At 42.8% G+C, this 20,824-nt stretch overlaps 1 protein-coding gene across 2 annotated transcripts in view; it reads right to left on the bottom strand.

Annotated features, from left to right (window-relative positions):
- The window catches only part of NAB1 (NGFI-A binding protein 1), a 44,858-nt gene extending 24,279 nt beyond the window's left edge, over positions 1 to 20,579 (bottom strand). The window contains exons 1-4 of one of the 2 annotated variants that reach the window (XM_066635580.1): positions 20,417 to 20,579; positions 8,785 to 9,618; positions 1,052 to 1,185; positions 54 to 105 (exon numbers count right to left, since the gene is read on the bottom strand). In XM_066635580.1, the coding sequence (XP_066491677.1) occupies positions 54 to 105; positions 1,052 to 1,185; positions 8,785 to 9,603 (1,005 nt within the window). In that variant the 5' untranslated portion in view covers positions 9,604 to 9,618; positions 20,417 to 20,579. The remainder of the gene's footprint in view (positions 1 to 53; positions 106 to 1,051; positions 1,186 to 8,784; positions 9,619 to 20,416) is intronic. The other variant, XM_066635571.1, reaches the window with a different exon arrangement.
- Positions 20,580 to 20,824: the final 245 nt, after the last annotated feature.

Here is a 20,824-nt window from a genome sequence, read left to right as displayed (position 1 = left end):
TGCAGGTAAAAACACAAACTGACTACTAAAATGAACCAATTAAAATATAGTACCTCTATTTTAATTCTCTTTGGTGACAGCTCATCCCTTTCTCCACATTTAAACCTAGAAGATGAAAACACGGGTTTTACTAGATGGTAGTGTACACTTCTAGAGCTCATATGTTCTATTGGTCTTCAAATAGAAAATCCCTGTACAAAGACCCCATGTGATTTGTTTTAAATATATTTCTACCCCGCCTTTCTTGCCTGGGGCAATCAAGACAGCTTACACCCAAACTAAAAAGAACAGAACAAGAAATTGATAAAAAAAAAAAAGACACTATGACACAGATTGGATAAAGAACTTCTGGGGGCCAGGAGGATTACAGTTGACCCTCATCTTACATGTGATAGACTTGTGCAAATTCAAATATATGTAACTACCTGCAAAAAGAGAAAAACAATACTGCAGTGCAGGTGTTTTTACTCACTATTACTGTGTTTATGCCTCTGAAGAAGCCTGAAATGAGAGAACTGAGGCGCTGACCCTTCTGTTCCTGTGTCTCTCTTGTACTCCACTTTTAGTTCTTAACTATACAGTATGTGTTTGTTGGATTTAAGGCCATTTTGACTATACTGGGGTGGCCAGCCTTTCAACTTCAGGGCTTCTGAACCTTTAACAAGTGTGTAGAAGATGGAATTTCAGCAGGTGCAGCTTGTCGTCTCATAGATGACAAGCTGTACTGGCTAAAATTCCCTCCTCTGCACAACTGCTAAAAGTCCAGGAGCCCTAAAGTTGACAGGTTGGCCACCCCAGGACTATATACTATTTTGCCCTCACATGCAGACCTCAGAATGTAACCCTCACATACGACATGGGTCAATCGTACAAGCATGGTGGTGAAGTATTAACACCCTAACACCACATTTCTGAACGGCCTGCTTATGTATGGGTATGAACTGGGCCTGAGGATCAGGCCCTGAAAAAAGAGCGGCAGAATGAAATTAGATTTCTAATACTTCATAAAAAAAACCATTAAAGCAACCAAGTTGGTGAAAATTTGTCTTACTTGGTGGTCCGATAAGTATACTTGTATGTAACTTCTCGAGAGATTTGCCGTGCCAGTGCAAAGAGCTCATCCCTTCGGGTCAACAATGCATTATCCTTTACGCACAACTGAGCAGCTGCTTCATTAACTGTGAGCTAGAAACAAAACACAAGAAAAGTTTTATTGCTTAAACCATATCACTTCCAGGCAGTGGGGGGGGGGGGGATGCTAAATCTTGTAAGAATGTAATGTATTGCAATGTACAGAAACATCAAAGATGCCTATTGCAATCTAAAGACATGTCCTCAAACTGCCATTATTTCTATCCCTCCTTTATTCTAAGAATCCCTTTGAAGCAAGTCACTGCTACATAACACTTCTTAAGCAGAGGCAGGCAATTTTGTATCACAATATTTGGCACATTTGCGGAGCTTTCTGAACGTGCAGAGTGCTTCACTTTATTCTCTTGATGCAGCCTTTACAACAGAGATCTGCAAACTATGGCCTGGGGGCCACATCCAGCCGGCCACAAGATTTTATGCAACCCTCAGCAACTTAAAATATTTTTCCCCCAACCATGCAGTTGGACAGTTAACTATTCAACAGTTCTGTCCACTGCACTTCTTTCCATATGGCCAGAGTGTTGTCATGCTGGCTAACCCTAATTTTCAGTCACTGTGCCAGATGCGCTTGAAAACCCTCAAATGATAATTATTCAATGTTAACCTCACCCCTGCAGATAAAACAAATTGGGTTTCCACATGCTGACTTTTCAACAACATTGCAAAATGATCGTGGTGAGGAAATAGCATCATTTCTGCACATGTGTAAATAAATAATAAACTGAGTTTCACAGTGGATCAGCCAGAGACAGTGTGCCTCTGCCCTATATAAAACTGATTTTTTTTTTTTTGGGCCTGCAAAAAATATGCAATGTGACCCTCCTGTGGAAAAGTTTGGACACCCCTGCTTTTCAACAACAACCTGGTTAAAAAAGTACTGTAAATATTATTATCCCCATATTGCAGTAGGACAAGAGGGAGTAGCCTGCCTAAGGGCACCAGGTGAGTTCTTTGCAGAGGTAGGGTTAAACCCGAGGAAATACTGATTCACAGCTCAGTCTCTTAGATGCTACATGATCAAAGCAACATTACTTTTTCAAGTATTGTATTATATATATGGGAGAAAACCAAAGCTAGCCAACGTTGTACAAATTAGTCTGCATCAAATGCACAATGGATATCATACGTAGCCTTTCAACTATGATGACCTCTGTAACAAGGAACAAAGCAAGCCATTTTAAAGTTTCCAGATCCAACCAAGACATGTCTGCAGATGAAGGACAGTAGGAGGGAGGGAGGAATGCAGCGACATGATTCCCAAGATCCCGCCGCTGCCTGGGGCACTGGGTGCTATGATTTCCTTACAGGAAGAAGCAGCAGCCTCCTAGGAGAATGTAAAAATAACAATCGTGACCCACTTCCAGTTTTGAGATCACAATCACAAACCAGAAGTGGGTCATGATCATTATTTTGACATTCTCTGAGGCTTGGGGAGCCCTGCAGAGGTTTCTGCAGGGCTCCCCATACTCCCCCCCCCATGAGGCTGCTGTTCCTTCAAGTAAGTAAATCAAAGCCCCTGGCAGAGGCGCAGTTCTGAAGATCACGTGGATCCAGGAGAGTTTGGGAACTGCCGCTATACAGTATTATCATCATCAGACTTGAAGAATTTCAAGGGAAACCTAAATAATAATAATGAGACAACTAGAATTTTTGCAGGATGGTTTCATATATCCCTAACATCAGCACTGAGTTACAAACACCACTACTTAAGCTGCTTCAGGATACAGAGTAGACAGAAGGTAACAAAAAAAGGTAGGGAATTGATAGTAATATACTGTTATTTATTTAAATTTTAACAACTTATATCCTTTACCTACGGTAAACCCAATGCAGCTTACTACTGAAATAGCAAAAACATATTACAAGCAAGACCTCAGTATCCAAATTGTGAAGACAAGCTTAAAAATTACTTGAACAATACTTAGGGAATCCTCAGAAAGATGAGCTAAATACAATCTTTCCAGAGGGCAAGACTTCATGGCCCCATATGGTTCTCTTCTCCCCTTCCCCATACCCTACAATAAGAGACTTGTGCAAAATATGCAGTCTTCTTAACCTGCATAATTTATTCAGCTCAAATAATTCTGTGCTTTTTGGGGGGTTTAGATTATTTTTCCTTTTAAAACTTGGAATATATATTACTTTGCTCACAAACTGCCTGTAATGAATTCTGATTACTTCAGACACCCTTCCCTGGTCACACTAATCACACAATGCCTTTCCAATAGGCCACCTGGGAGCAAAGATGCTCCTAACTGTGGTTGTTAGTAGATGCCTACCTGCATTTTTCATGCTGGAACATAAGGCAAAAAACCATAAGAGCAATATGAATCTTTGAAATCCATTCATGCCACAAATCCAACACAAACTATGCAGAGCCATTAAATTTAAAGATAAGGCTAGAGTGCAATCCAGCCTACCTAAATGATCCTTTATTGCAGCAAATCTTATTCTACAGTAATAATAATTACATTTTCCCTTTATTAGGAGTAAATGCACCACTTTTTTTTTTTTTTTTTTAACATAAAGCATTTACAACTCTTATTGGTTGACTGGTGCCTCTCAATCAGGAGAGGTGGTGAAATCAGATTGCTATACCAGCCAGAATCATACTATGCCATAAGAGCATGAATAAAAATCATAGTGACAGACAAATAAGACCAACAATGAAAAATGCTGTCATTTTGAAGTTACACACCCCCCCCACCCCCCCAAAAAAGTGAACAGGCTAATAAATTTCATTGACTTCACCACTAAAAATGGTATTTCAAAACTGGTTAAAAATGTGGATGATCAGAAAATAGAGACTATTCTATCAAGGGGAATGGTCTGTCTACATGTGTTCATTTAATAGCTTGTATTCAGATAAACACACAAATGGCACCCAGAAGATCTTGTGCAGGTTACTCGTTTTCATGCGTGGATAAACTCATATTAATTCAGCCAGACGCAATGAAGCGTATCTTAGATAACCAAACCCAAACTGATAACGCATTCTTACTGCACCGTGTAGTAGCAATAAATATTTTGGCAGCATCTAATAGATTTCCTTCAAGAACCCCATGTTCTGATCTGTCAGTAACTTTTAAATATCCGAACAACATTCTCAGTGGTGCCATCTGAATAGGCTTTCTTATCATTTATATTCTAACACCCACCATATCCTTCCAAAATTTCCCTTACATCTTCAGTTACACATTTTCAGATGTAGGACTGAGAAAACCATTTGAAAAGTACTAGTAACAGGCAAAGGTTTTTGTGTTTTTTGTAAGGAGAGGATGCACACATAAGCTTCATGACCCTGCTGGGTTATGAAGCCCTTTCGATGCCACCAGGAGTCAGGCAGGTGGTGACCTGCCTGACGAAGCCTTCTCAATTACGGCTTCCCACCTCAGTAATGCCTTGTCTCTGGAAGGCACCAGGTGAACCTATCTTTGCTCTCTTTTCAGCATTAAGTGAAAGCTTTTTAATCTCCCCAGTCCTTTTAGAGCAATTTTAGTGGTGGTTTGTTTTACAACCACCACTGCTAAATTTTTATTGTCTTAACTTTCACAAGTAGGTCTGGGAGCATCAGCTGAAAAATGGGTATATGAAAAGTATATGAAATAAATATACAATACATTTCAAGGATTTTTTTAATCTGAAGGGACACTGCTGCAAGAGGAAAGATGGTAGCCTCTCTAGTATTCTTGGCTTCCAAAGAACGTACATGAGCACCGAGGCAAAATAGCAGAAAGAACTAATCCTGAAACAATTGGACAACATGGAGGGGGGGGGGAAGAGAATTTCCCATGCCAGTTGTGATGTTGTGGGTGCTCTCCTCAGATGTCCACAGCACATGCACCAGCATGTATGGCAATGACAGCATTTGCTGAATATGGCAATCTCAAGTCCTAGCCTGAGTTGCTGGGAGAACAGCAACATAGGTTAACCCTGAAGAAAACATGCCTACAGCATTTCAATCCAAAGAGCTCCTACCGAAACATTTGTATACAGCTTCAGTGTTCAAAACTGTGTTAATTTATATGCCAGCAGAAGGCAACTGCAGATTTGGCCCTTAAAGGAAGACCATAATACACAGAATTACTGGTAAAGTTTTCCAAATGCCATTATTTTCTCAGATAGCACAGAGTATACTATTACAAGGTTGTCAATACTAAACCATCAATTGGACTAGTGTCAGCTCATGGGTAGCTGGCTCCAATGGGCAGCTGTCCGTGCTCATGGGTTCTGGGGCCCCACTGTGAGTGTCCATAGAGGACTGGCCCCAACCAACGACTAGAAGCCACTGGTTGGCTTGCCTGTTGCCTTACCTTGGCAACAGTAGGCCAACAGCAGCATTTTAACTAGCAGCCACATTTTCCTCGACAGTGTTCCATGTTTTATTACAGCAGAGGACATGGTGCAGAAAACGTGATAGGAGCCAGTGGTCATCAGTAAGGGCACGGCTACTGCTTCTGGCCATCTAAAGATGCCAACAGCCCAATCCTAAAGCTGGCAGCTCAACTGGGTGCAATGGCACCAAAATGGCTACTGCTGCATCCAACTGCACTGCTAAGGCCGCCGGAAGTCTTTTCAAGGGAAATGGACTTTTGTCCCCTTCCCCTGTGGAAAGCTCCAGGCCCTGCAATGGGGCTTCTCAAGTCTGTGCCTGCTATTTTTCCGGTGCATACTTGAGACTTCATGTTGGGCTTTTCAGCCAATATGGAGGCTAGGATACTACAAAGCAGAGCTCCGCTGGTCCCACCCCCTTCCACCCAGGTTGCTCCTCCTGCCCTGTTCCCCCACTCCCCACCTCCCCCCACTTCGAAGCTACTTACCGCCAGCTGGTGCTGCTAGAGTGCCAGCCAGCCCTCCATGTGGTTCTGAGGCTCAGCACCGACTGACGCTGACCCAGGACCGGTGGCCCCTTCTCTCCGGGTGCTGCAGATGTGACTTATGGCACCTTTGTGACAACCAGCACTGGCACTGGAGCTCAGCACTGTCACTGAGAGCGTTTAGGATTGGGCCCCAAGTCCCTTTCAACACCAAGGTGACAGAGGGATGAACCAGATGGTATCTTGCCAAGGATCCCCTCAAACATAAGTTGTCATCCTACTGCAGTGGGCTTTTCAGTGATGCATGGCCCATCCTTCAGAGTGAAGGCACTAGAAGACTCTGCCGGAACAGACAGAATCCAGACTGAAACTATTGCTCAAAAGGAACTAAATTGCAGGATACCATCATCAAGACACAAGACTCTGCAATAAACCAAATGCCAATTGCACTTTTTTAAATTAACATTGAGAATGTTATTGATCCTAAAAATGCAACCTACCACATTCAAGATTCCTACATATGCAATTTGTTATAAGATATTATAAATGATTATACAATGTCTTGTCAACAACATCTGCAGCAGCCAACATTGGCCAGCTCAGATCCTGCTTAAGAAAGCAGATGAGCAGCCACAAATCCGACACAGAAAAACAGAAATCCAACATACCTGTGAGTGGTATGCGGTTTGTGGTTATTCCATCAATGACCTCAAAACAGCTATTCTCAAGTAAATCAATTCAGGAGGAAGAATGGAATAAGCAATAATCAGAAAAGGACTGACAACAAAAATCTAACTGCCTGAGCCAAGATCTCAAGGAATATAATTTCCTCTTACAATATAAATCTATGAACTACTAAAGGGTTATTATGGTAAGATGAAGATTCTACCCATGCAATTCCTTTTAATATTCAAGTTGCTGACCTTATATGCTTGCTTCTGCTCAAACTATCAATATCTGCCAAAATACATACAGTATGATCAACAAAAACTCGTGCTTCAAGGTGCTATACAGATCAAGCATTTTCTTTTCTTATAAACTTCCATAAACATGGTTTCTACCTCAAATTTCATATGTTATTTACGGAGGGAGAAAATCCTTGGTGTTTTAACCATATACACTATGCTCTTACATGAGCATATTTACATATATACGCCCTTACACGAGCATTTCAGATCATGGCACAGTTTCCAGGGAGCTCACCAAAAATCTGCAACCCTACTTGTATTAATATTTAGAAGTTATCTCAAAGTTTAAAAGATGCATGCCAAGAATTCCTACTAATTCAATAGATGTCACTTTTTTCAATATTGTACAAAACAAGAATTTACATGCTAAATTTACCCCTGCTAATTGGGTAAGAGGCACTTTTTCAAGTGGGTGCTCCTTTTTTTAGCAGGGGGAGAGTATGTGGCCCACCTCACCCCAGCACTGTCTGTTGGTATTCATTTGCATTTTTTTAGATTGTGAGCCCTTTTGGGACAGGGAGCCATTTAGTTATTTGATTTTTCTCAGTAAACCGCTTTGTGAACTTTTAGTTGAAAAGTGGTATATAAATACTGTTGTTAATAATAATAATAATAATAATAGTAGTAGTAGTAGTAGTAGTAGTAGTAGTAGTAGTTGTTCATGTTGCGTAATTATGAACCTTGGAGGTCTTTAACCATGTACTAACATTGTATTTAACTCACTAAACAGGTCAACTGTACAGCAGAAGCAAAACAGTTGATCTTTATTAATGTATTTTCACTCCCTATCACATCTCTGGCATTAAAGAAACATTTGATGGCAATAGTTAGACAAGATACTTGCTTATTATGAGACACAGGAAGCAGAGAAGGAATGAAAACAACTAACCTAGAGAATGTGACTTTAGTTAGAAGCATCATCCAACAGTAGCTTTCCTTTTAAAGTGCCATTTTAATTACACAACCAGAACATTGAATCTGGTGGGTTGCAAGTCAGATAATGCGCTTTTTTTTTTTTTTAAAGTGAACAAGTACAAAAAACACATCAGAGACCTCGCTGACTGTTCATAAACCTTAATGGTTGAAGTTATAGGGAAGTATTACAATATTAACATTTATGAAGTATTTTCTGGGTGTACAAGGCATTTCACATGAACTACCTTGATACTGTCTTCATAACTGCTCTGTGAGGCAAGTAGGTATTATTTCCATATTGCAGCTGAGGGAATGGCTCATCTAAGGCCACCTAGTGAGTTCAGATCAGAGACTAAATTTGAAGTGAGGAAGTCCTGAGTCACAGTTCAATCTCTTAGGAGAAAGTCAATGGCATAGTGCAGCAGTTCCCAAAGTCTCAGGGAGAGTTTGGGAATGAGTAAGTATTTGCAGGGGGGACAGTAATGTAAGCCAACCATGCTGCTGCTAGGGAAGGAAGGGCTTTTTAAGGGGGTTGCTTGCTGGAATAAGGGGGAAAAAACCACTTGTGACAAAAACAGGGCGTGGTTCCCCCTTTTTTTCAGCGGTTTGGAGGCTCATGGAGGCCTCATGGAGGCTGCAGAGGCGCTCCAGAGGGGGTCGCAGGCTCTCTGGACCCTCCAGGGAGCCTCAGGCAAGTGTAAAAACCCTTCCCTCCCTGGCAGTAGCACAATCAACCCAATCACGTTGCTGCCATCAGTCGCCCTGCCCCTTAAGGGGGCAGAGACAGAGCTTCCCTGGCTAGGGCACTGCGACGCTCCAGTTTGAGAATCCTGGGCATGGTGGTTAACAAAATTTGTGATCTGTGGGGCAAACAACCTCTGACAAGAACCAAAAATAACAGAGAAAACTGTTCCTTGTTTGCATCATTTTACCTCATGGAGAGTGAGATGTTTGCCATCCTTCCTTTTGGAGTCAAATCTGCCATATATTGCGCTGTACTTCCTAATCTCCTCCTCTTTGCGAGGGTCCTCATCGCTCATCTCAAAGATGTGACCAACCATCTTGGCCAGTTTTTTATTTATTTTGAGCAGTTCTTTCACTTCGTTCAAGTCACTTTTGGGGAGAGTAGGAACCATGCGCTCGACGCACTCAGTCACTGAGAGAGCTGCTGCCGCATCCAAGGTTTCCGCGTTTTCCTTTGGTGAGGCTGGAGAGCCGACATCAGCGGGGGAAAGGCTGTGTTCACTCTCTGTAGTGTGGTGTCCTTGCCATAGTCTCTGTTCACTGCTGCCCTGCAGCGGTAAGTTCCCAACCCCATCAGATTTGCCTGCACCCATGCTTTGAACACATGTGGCGGCAGCACATTTTGGAATCTTCAAGTGAGGCTCCCGTGTATTACTATTCCTTTCATAACTATTGCATGATATTCCCAACCAAGTAGGAGATCCTTCCGGCAACTTATATATTGGAATGCTACTGACCGGTAAGGAAGTAAGGGGCTGGTTGAAAAGGCCTGGATTTGTGACCCAGTCTCTCAAAGCTTTCTGCAGTCTCCGCACATGAAGAGGTTTGCTAGCCATACCCACAAGGGCCATGATCTCGAGGAACTCCTCTTCACCTGCCTCGCACAACTGCTGGACATCATCCCCTCCCTGCTGAATGAAGGCATCAAAGTAGAACAAGAGATTGGCTTTCTGCAGTATCCGGTAGAGCTGCAACTCTCCAAGGGTTCTGGGCAAAGTCGTTGCCATTGTGGACAGAACACCCTGAAAAGAAAAGAAGAAGAGCCACAAAATTAATATCCCTTTTTAGGTGCATTTCAACACTCAATACCCTTTCTAGCATTTGTCTGGTTTTGATGGAAGGGAAGATTGGGTAAGTAGTACACACTGGAATTTGGAAATTTTACCATCCCAGCAATTTAAAACCCATCAACTCCCTAGGTGGCATTGGGCAAGTTGCCATCTCAGTTCTCCATCTTAATAGCCCTACCTCACACTGCAGTTGTGAGAAAAGCAAGATAAAGGCTACTGGGAATGCTTTGGAGGTGATAATTATGACAGGTGGCAGGTCAGTACTTCGGCTGGGTCCAAAAATCACCCCCCACTTGTAACAGACATCTACCTCTTACGGTTTTTCCTCATGCAAACAGCTAAACTTGTACACAGATTATTACTTTTCTGAAACAAGGAGACAAATTTCCCCTTACCATAGAGCAGCCATTTTCAACCACTGTGCTGTGGCACACTAGTGTGCCATGGCTCGTGGATGGTTTGCAGGTGTGCCACGAGAATTTGGGGGAGGGTCATTTGTTAGTAGGGCCACTGGGGGATGTGAGCCCCTGCTGTCAGTGGGTGTGTCTTGTCATTTGTCAAAAAACTGATGGTGTGCCTTGACAATTTTAGTGCCTTGTCAGTGTGCCATGAGATAAAAAAGGATGAAAATTGCTGCTGTAAACACTAACTGTAAACTATCTCTGATCCACTAACTCCAGTAACTCAACGACTGTTTGAGGAGGGGAGAGTCTTCTTGCCAATCCGCAAATATAACCTTGAGGTCTCCAAAGGACTAGTCTGTGTATAGCCAAAGACTCAAAAACTCTCTGATAAGAAGCGAGAGCTACTGATTCTACGTAGGCCCCAGCACTTTCGCACATGAAACCGAGTGACCCGTTGTTTTTCTCCCACTCACAGCCCTTCAGAAATGTCTTTGCCTTTGAGAACTGAGATAATAGTTGAAAAACTGTGGAATAAAAATTCCAAAAGAATCTCATACACAAACTAGGGTGAAAACAGTCTGCAAAAACACAATGCTAACGTTTTCTACTTTGTTTCTTCCTAACACCTTAAAAGTCAACACTAGACACTGCTTTCAGAGCAAGCTGGAACACCACAATTGGAAGTCCCCAGTTTTTCTCTCTTAAAAACTGAGTCATGGGTGGTCCCCATGTCTGGACTGGAGTCATGGCACGTTAACTTTCTCTCCCCTGTGCCGTTTTCTCACTCCATCTCATGTTCTAAGATCTTTTAAACATGCATGATTTTTTTGTTGTGTAATTTTTAAAAAATCATTTTAAATTCCTCATCTGCTATTTGCTTCAACCACCAAAATGTACACAAGCTGTCTGCTTTTTGTAAAAGAAAAAAAAATAACATAAGGAGTTACAACCACAGAATTTCTCTTATAACATCTAGTTTATCCTAAGTGTTTCTGGCAATGTATCTGCCCCTTCAAATGAGAGCCTTTGTGGCTGCTACTTCAGACTTAAATACTGAAGAACTATTTCATTAATTACTTTAGCATTTTAGAACTTACAATGCACAGAGGTCAGTGGCTAATTCCTAGAAAGATACATTTAATTAGTTCTGTCAGCTATGAACTCTAAAGTAACCATTAACATTCTGAGAAAAGCACAGGACTTAAGCTAAACAATTAAACTCAAAAGTGTTTTTATAGGATGTCTCTGTGAGCTAATTAAACTAAGCTTCAGTTAAAATTAAAAAGATGACCCTCAAAACTCCAGCAGAGCAACAAAAGCCACACAAGAAAGATACAGTACTGTAATTACTGAACATTAATACTGTGTATTCAAATAAAGAGATACAAATAGATTAAATTAAGCCAATTTTAGTTCATTACTGATACATTAACTGCAGTGAGGTAAAAGCCATATTCACATATCTGGTTAAGACAAAACCTTAGAACGTAATGTTTACTAATCTCGCCGACTTCACATCAAAAGGGACTGCAAAAATAGTTCAGCTTTTTGGAATAAAACTACAACAATCCCCCACCCTTGCCAAGAAATTCAAACCTCATTAGATTCCCTTCTAACAAAGAAAGAAAAATGGGGGGGGGGGGGGGGAAATGACTTCTGCATAAAACTGTGAATAAATTGATTTTATATAAAAAGTCAGTCAAGTAGCACTCTGTACTATAAAGAAGACTTACACTTTAATTCTACATTCCCATTCCTACTTCTTTGATAGGAAAGCAGTCAACACCCAAGGCCACTGCACTGAAAATTATACTAGGCTGCATGGTGAAGAACTTGGCAACAACCCAAAGCTTGCCTTTTGTGGAGACAGTCTCTTCAAACCAACCAGAAACACTACAGTACTTCATTGGAAGTCCCACTGATTTTATGGGATCTACTCCCGAGAAACCATGATCAGGGTTGCTTTGCAAGGCTGCCATCCCAAGTGATGGGATTTGCTCTCACTGCAACACGAGTAAGGGGTGAGGGTGGAAGCCCCTCAGAAAGGGCTTCTCCTCCTATGAGCTCTCTGTCCTTTGCCTGCTCATTGAGGTGGTCTGGGAAGGCCCTGCTCTATGCATCCTCTTCATGTGAGTAATCCGCACTTCAGCAAGGGGAAGGGTCAGTCCAGTTATAATCCCTGGGCTGTTCCACATCTGTCAGGAAAAGCCAGGCAAGGTACAGATCTCTCCTAGCTTTTTGGTAAAGGTGCAACACCTGTTTAGAAAAGCATCTGTGCAGATGCTTAGAGGAGTGGGTAGGTTGCTGAAAAGTCTGAAGTTTTGCTCCTACCACCATCAGGATTCTTAATGCTTTGCTGACATCTTTTTAGGTTTATATGCTAACGTTTATATTTTATTTAAACTTATCACAACAATACCAGATAACGCAACCCATTTTTATAAAATGCCTTAAGTGTATGGAAAGGCAGGATACAACTATTTTAAACAGACATTTATTTCAATGGGTGAAGCTGAATTCTGTGCTTAATGTTCCTGTCAAAATCAATGGGCTTTTTCAAGTGCTTATTGTGCTAAACCTGAAGAATTTGTACATAAGGAACCGAGCCAGCACTATAAACTTGCTGCTTTGATAGAGTGGAGGCTTGCAAAGGCTCTTTTTCCCCCATATTCACGCCTGTCCTCAACACAAAGTGGGGCTGTCTCGACTCATCTTTAAAAAAGAAAAACCCCTCATACACACCCTTTCTGACTTTTGAAGAAGAACAACAAAGGGCAATCTTCCTTATTCACAACAACAAGCAACAATTTGCTTCACTTTTTAATGCTGCCAGCCTGACTCTGTGACTCACTCACTCCACAACAAAAAGGCCGATGTTGTTAAGATATACATTTAGTGACTATAATGGCGAAATTGAGCATGTCAGGCAGTACTCATGCCAGGACAGAAACCCTCATGGGAACCTAATCCATACCTGTGGCTATTTCAGAGCAGATGCAACTCCCAAAGAGCCAATGAAGGAGCAAAGCCAAGATGCCTTGCACTACTATCGACAGGTGATCTGAGGAATGCCCCACTCTTCAGCTTAAGTCTTAAGAAAACTTATTTAGCAGTTATAGCACAATCCTATCCATGTCTACTCAGAATTAAGTTCCACTGGGTTCAATAGGGCTTATTCCCAGAATAGCAAGCACAGGACTGCAGCCTTACTGCCCAATCCTATTCAACTTTCCAGCTCTGGTGTAGCCACAATGCAACCCCATGGTAAGGGAACACATGTTCCTATACTTTGAGAAGGCCCCAGTGACTGCTCCTCCACTACAGGATGCAGTGCACATCCCACTGATACAACAGCACCAGCACTGGAAAATTGGATAGGATTGGGCCCTTAGTCTGGTTGCAATCAGTAAGACTTACTTCAGAGTAAACATGGATAAGACTGAGCTAAGCGCCTGCAATGTGGTGGACAGATTGTGATGCTCTGAGCAACACGAACACGTCTCTCACAGTCCTAGATTTTTCTGGTTTCATGCCATTTTTCTTCCTGGCACCACTCCCCCAAAGGCTAAATGCTGGTCTTCCACTTGTAACAAACAGTAGGAAGGCTCCCACTGAAACCGGGAAAAGGTGACAGAAATGAAGATGCGGGAGAATAAGCAAAGAGGCCTGGAGGAAGAGGGAAGAAGGTGAAAAAAGCAGTAGGCAGCTAATGCAATGAAACACACCGAAGAAACAAATAGGGTTGTGCAGGATGAGAGGATGGGAAAACGGGAGAGAACAGCCAACAAAAACTAATGAAGACATTCCACAGGACAACAGTGCTATCAGTCCCAAGCAGTACCAGCATTTATGACTTCTCTCTCTCCTTCCCCTCCTCCCCTACCTGTATATCCAACCAGGAAACCTCTTCTTTTATATATCAGTTTTAAATACTATTAAACAGAACTTTCAGAGGGCCCAAGTGAAAACCACCCAACCTTATCTGACATCTACATCAGCACAAAGGCCTGATTTCTATGACCAAGCAGCTGCACAATGGATGCTCCCAAAGTACTCAGAGTACCAATTGTGCACAGCCACTCATCCTGTGGAACATCAGGTGTTCGCAACGTCACCACTAACTTGCAGGAGGGAGAACTGGCAACTTTGGAAAAGTGGACAATCTGTGTGGTGAGTGGCTATATGCACATGGCTCCCCACCACAGAGCACCACAATGAGGTATGTGAATAAACCATATAACTAAGGAATGGTTCACAGACAGGTGTTCATTGCTTAATGACTGCAGCATGACTGATCAAGCAACGTGGATAGAATGATTCTACAATTCTATCTTTTCTAGAGCAATATGGTTGGCAACCTTCAGTCTCGAAAGACTATGGTATAAGCCTACAGCACCCGGTATTCCCTGGTGGTCTCCCATCCAAGTACTAACCAGGCCTGACCCTGCTTAGCTTCCAAGAGCAATCTTTTCTAGAGCAATGCTTCCAAGAGCAATCTTTTCTAGAGCAATGCTTGCTATAGAAGTTGCTGCAACATTTCACTGCAAGTTGCCCAGTGCTGAATAATCAAGTGATTTACTGTAAAGGAACGTGTGAATGAGTTGCTATTCAGAGGGGCATTCATAAGTTTCCCACTCAGCAGCTCTCCACCACCACCAGATTCCTTTTTAAACTCTCCCAACAATCTTTAAAAAAAAAAAAAAGAGGGCTGGAAGCCAGAGCTGATGACTCGAAAACTGGCAGAAAAACACACCTCACCAGAATAGTCTTAACTCAGAAAGGTATAAAACCGTTTCATAAGAAAAACAATTTCAGAATTACAGTGGGGAAAAGTACAGTTTTTAAATAATTTTTCAATAGGCATGTTTTTCAAAGAGGGACAGAAAAGGTAGACATATACCAAGCGCCTAAATGCTCAAGACTGAAAATACTGAAATATTTTTTTCCTAATGAAGGTGAAAGTGTGCCATAGTCTCCCTCCCCCCCATCTAGTATGCTCATAAGAACTGCAAGAAATTATCCAGGTGTTACTATAGTTATTTGTTCTGACCTACGTTACAGGGCTGCTGCTACAATTTCAACAAATAACATACATAAAATGATGCACCGACACTGGAATACTGGGTGCTGTAGGCTTATACCATAGTCTTTCGAGACTGAAGGTTGCCAACCAACCAACCACTCTTATGCCCAGTTCAGATGCACCTATGTTTTAGCATCATATGGAGGAGCCCAAGGAAAGTGCAACCATATGCATTTGTCCTCCTCTTCCCTCTTAGCTCAGGCAAATACCTGGAATAGATTAGTGAAAGTTTTTGCTTTAGAAAACTATACTAGAGTTAGAACAAATCCTGGCCTGTTCTAACTCTAGTTAGTTAAGAAACCAATGATCCTCAAATTCATACATGCTGCAAGACTGTGATTTGTTTTTAAAGCAAAAAAGGGAACTTTCACTCACCTCTTCTTGCAAATGAGAGGAAGAACGTGGGGGGGGAGGCTTGACTCCTTTGGGCTCACAAAATCACAGCTGACTTTACATCTGAGCTAGACTAAAAAAAGCTATTCAGGCATATGTGAAGTATTACAGAATAAATCTAAAAGACCTACTTTTATATAGATACTTATTACTAGTCCTTCAATTACTAAATTAAAAAAGAACCAGAAATCTTCCCTATATACCTCATCACAACATCTTGAGAAGGACAATTTGAAAGTATCAATTTCTACCCACAACAGATTATGGGAATTGAAGGTTCTGAAGGCTTGTGCGAAGGTTACAGGGAAGAGGCGTTTCTGCTGTGATGTCGCTTGAGTGGGCAAAGGACTATAGAGAAGGAGAAATCTTGGCATGGGCTGGAAGGGGAGAGATGAATATATCTCTTAACCAATTACTTCCCAGGTTGTCCTCCATCTGATGATGGTGGGAAATACACATGAACACATATGTTTGTCTAACAAGAGGATGTGTCGCATTCTGAGCAATCTATGGATATGCCCTGCAAAGAGAAAAACGGCAAAGCTCCAACACAGTTACTTTTGAGGAATACTTTGCACCCTTACCCCCAAAATGAGGGTGAAACAAAACACCAACTCTTCTACATTTTTGCAGCAGTACTTTTGAATCACTACAATTTTATATGAAAGGTCAATCAGTTTCTCCCAAATTCATCTTCAATCAGTTTTTTTCTTACATTTCTAGAGGGAGAAGAGAAGGGGGTGGACAAAGAACTGATTTAATTTTTTTTCTTTATTTGTACAGATGTTGTTTGACTTGCTAATCCTTCAGTGTTTTGTTTTTTTAAACTTGGCCATGTACTCTTTCTTTCTCCATCCATATATTTAAAGTTAGGGAAAGTTGAGAGAGCAAACAAGCATGATTCAACAGCAGGAGTTCAAGCTTGCACAAATCTTCAGATAAGTACGTGGTTACAAACAGAAGGTTAATTCCAGAATTGTGTGAAGACAACAGGGCACTTTTAGGCTTCAAGTATCAGTACTGTAATTGCTTCCGGGCTCTATCACAATAGAGAGCAAACAGACAGCTTTTAATCATGGACACTTCTAAGTAATGGTAGCCCTCCCAATCCAGTGATATCAGTGATATTCCATATGCAAGCTGACAGTCTACACAGGCAGTACTATACATGGAGATGGGTGGGAAGATTATTATTTATTCCCGTAATATGTCGGTAATGTTAGGCTACTACCATTCATTATGATCTGAGCACAAGTTTAAACCTCTCCTCCTTAATAAGAAGCAGTACACCTCTCACGTCAAAAACTTTTCTGATTGTTTCTGCGTCTCAAAGAAGTTCTCTTTAAAATTATTATGTAAAGACTTGCATTGTTAATGTGTTGACAATGTAATCTGCAATACTCAACTGCATATTTTAAAAGATTTGCATCTTCTGCAACCCAGTACTTTGGTATGAATGGTTTGCTTACTTCTAAGCAAAATATTATATTTGATAGGATCATCACCAGCATTTTAATACTAAACTCATTTGCTCAGCTGTCAGTCTGCAGCTACTTTAACAGAAATTACATCCATCATGACTGGTAGGTACATTTACACTGAAACAAAAACACGAAAATCAATAATATGTTTCACTTGCCTATAAAAAAAAATGCTAGAATCTGCCCTCTCTTTAGAATAGGAATTTTTCATCCTGGTAAAACATAAGGCAAAAGTATTCATACTTATTTCAGTTAACTGCATTGAAGAACTACTGATAGTTTACTAAAGATGCTCTATTTTAAGTGTCAGGGGATGGGCTACCAGGTAGGAGCCAACATGACCACCTCACTGCAGGTGGAGAAATAGGAGCAGGAAAGGGAGGACTGTTAAGAAGGGAAGTGGGGCAGGAAAAGGAGGGGCTAGCCAGTAGCTCCAAGTGATATAAACATCTGGGCATGGCCAATGAGGAGACAGTCTCCAAGTGGAGGACAGCCAGGCTACTGGGAGGCTCAAGGGGCAACCAATAATCGGAGGAGGTCTGCAGGGTGCAGTGAAACCCCTTCCCCGACAAGTTTCTGAGGCTTGGAAGGACCAGGTTGGCCCTGGAGGGGAACCTGACAGGAGAGGCCCTGGGCAGGCTGACAGACAGGGAAACCAGAAGGGCCAACAGGGACTCTGTCTTGGGACCCTGGGACCCCATGGCGGCAAGGTGGACGCTAAGGACCACCAATTTTTCTATATTATCAGATACCGTATATAGTTTGCTATCAAAGTATGAATAACTTTTAAAAAAAAACCATTTTGAACAGCTGTTTTAACACTTAGATTACAAAAAGAATAATATCCTCTCAGCAGCACCCAAGAATTAGACACATTTAGAACGCTAAGATGAAAGAATACAAGCTTTATATTAAAATATGCACCAATTCAAAATACAGTAATAAATAATAAATCGTCCATATTTCTAAGATCCTGCTATGGGGTCCACCTTCTCTTTTTAGCTCTTGCACTTGCAAGAGAAAAGTTGTTCCCCCCACTTTCAAAAATATTTAAGGGCCCAATCCTATCTAATTTCCCAGCACCAGTGCAGCCGCAATGCAATGCAGCAAATGTTCCCATACCTTGAGGAGGCCTCTATGACTGCCCCACCACAACAGGATGCAGTGCATGCCCCCTTGGCACTGGAAAATTGGATAGGATTAGGTTCTAAGTTGGTTTTGGTTGTCTATTAGGGTACGAATGTGCAAACAGCAGCACATGGTGCATTACCAGGCATATGGACGCACATGCCTGCATGTCAAATTACAGAAGGCCAAATGTAGGAAACAATTTTGTTTCATTTTCCAAAGGGTAGATGATGTTAACGACCAGTGCTTAAGAACAGGAATCAATAAGATTCAGTGCTTAAGAAAAGGAATCAAGGAATCAATAACCTTGCTGCCCCCCCCTTGCAAAAATAAGACAATCTGCAATGGAGTTTAAACTTCCCACTACTTTTTAATGAAAATTTCAAAAGCATTCAGCTATAAATCCAGTTGGCAAACAACTGTAGAGAAAACATAGTGACAATTGCCACACATTGTAGTGTTTGGCTTATGCGCCATCACTCCCCCTCCCCAAAAGTTTTACTGAAGACAATGCAAGGATCTTTCAGTACTTTCCTCCTACGCTCTCACCCATTTTTTTTTGCACTAGATTTCTCTGGGAATCATCCACACACCACCCCCCTACACACACACACACACACACACACACACACACACACACGAATCCGCCCTCTCCTTCCGGCAATCTAGAGCAGCAAGAATGAACTGCACAGCAGCAGATCTGAAAACACCCTACAGGGCAGGGAAGAAGCAGTGCTTCTAAAAGTCCATTTTCTCCTACTCCCCACACTTAAGTTCCTGCCTATTATTTAAGACTCTTTTGTGGTCATCCGCAGTTTCCCAACGCCGGAAACGCCAGCAAGGCTGAACAAGAAATTGCAAGCGCTTGTTAGTGCATCTGCTATGCTGCCTTCTGAGATTCACCTACAGCCGCCAAGCACAGAACGCCTACTCCACTACCTCCCCCCACCCCGCCACGCATCTTGCAGCACGGGTTTCACTCCGGATCGGTTGATACAATTGTAACTCGCATCCATCCCTCCGCGTACGTTCAGCCTAAAATCAGCGGTTAAACTAATAAGTCTACAGTGGGACAAAAAAAACCCCACAAAAACTCTCTTTAGGGGAGCTGAACTACGATTCTTAGAGCCCAATCCTATGCATGTCTATTAGGAAGTATCCTCAGAAGTAAGTTCCATTAAAGTCAATGGGGCTCACTCCCAGGAAAGTGTGGATACGATTGCAGCCTTAGGCAATCCTAGGCATGCCTCAATCCTAGGCATGTCTACTCAGAAGTCCCATTAAAGTAAATGGGACTTACTCCTAGTAAAGTATGGATAGGATATCCACACTTACTAGGGAGTAAGCCTAGTGACTCTAATGGCACTTACTTCTAAGTAGACATGTATAGGATTCGACTCTTACTTCGGAATAACCCAGTTAACTCTGATTAATTCCGCGCCAACTATCTGAGGGCAGCAGGAAGCTGCATTCACACGTGCAAATGTTTCTAGCCCGATTCCATGCGTGTTTGTTGGGCAGTAAATTCCACCAAGTTTCAGAGTGCCTTAGAGTCCAATCCCATGCATGTCTACTCGGAATTGAGTACTATTATAGCCAATGGGGCTTACTCCTAGGTAAGTGTAGACAGGACTGCAGCCCAAGTCCCAGCTGGGCATGCACAAGTTTGCAAGGCGCCTTAGGGCACAATCCTAAACTTGCCTACTGAGAAGTAAGTCCTGTTGTCTTCACTAACTCTCAGGGAAAGGGTGCATAGGATTTCAGCCTTGAACTAACAAAAGGATTTTGCAGGCGAGAAAGGAGGGCGCAACTTTTCCAAAAAGATGCGCAGGTTTAGAGTCCAATCTTATCTATGCCCGTCTGCTCAGAAGCAAGTCCCATTGTAGCCGATGAGGCTTACTCCCAGGAAAGTGCGGCTAGGATGATAGCCTTGGAACCCAAGCCAATGCACGTCTACTCAGGAGTAAGTCCCACTAGAATCAATGGGGCTTACTCCCAGGAAAGTGCGGCTAAGATGGTAGCCTTGGAGCCCAAGCCAATGCACGTATATACTCAGGAGTAAGTCCCACTAGAGTCAATGGGGCTTACTCCCAGGAAAGTACGGCTAAGATGGTAGCCTTGGAGCCCAAGCCAATGCACGTCTACTCAGAAGTAAGTTCCATTGGGGGCGATGAGGCTTACTCCTAGGAAAGCGTGGCCGGGACTGCAGCCTGCGAGCGCGCGGTCCCGATCCCCGGCCACGAGAGGGTCCCTCTACTTACTTCCCCGCAGGAGGCTGCTGCTGGCGCTATTGCTGAGTGCCCGGGTCGTCCCTCCGCCCGGTGCGGCTGCGGTGCAGAAGTTATTGCCAGTGTCCCCTCTGGCTGCAGCGGCCAGCCCGCTCCCTTCCCATCCGTGGGCGAACGCGCCTCCGCGCCCTGCTCTCCACTCTGCCCGGCAGCCCTCCAAGCCGGGACTAGCTGCTGCTGCAGGGAGGGGGCGGCGGGCGCAGCAGCCTCCTCCTCTCCCTCCACCGCCGCCACCTCCTCCTCCTCCCGCCCTCTGCTGCCCGCACATCCACAGCCCCCTCCCGCGCCGTCACATGGGGAGATTCCGCTCGGCTCCGGCTCCCTCCTGCACCGCCGCGCTCCTGCTCTTCCCTCCCACTCGCGGCCGCGTGTGACGCAGAT

The sequence above is a fragment of the Tiliqua scincoides genome, chromosome 1 (assembly GCF_035046505.1).
Source record: "Tiliqua scincoides isolate rTilSci1 chromosome 1, rTilSci1.hap2, whole genome shotgun sequence".
Lineage (NCBI taxonomy): Eukaryota > Metazoa > Chordata > Lepidosauria > Squamata > Scincidae > Tiliqua > Tiliqua scincoides.
The sequence above is the reverse complement of the archived record's forward strand: the minus strand, read 5'-3'. Positions and strand labels throughout refer to the sequence as shown.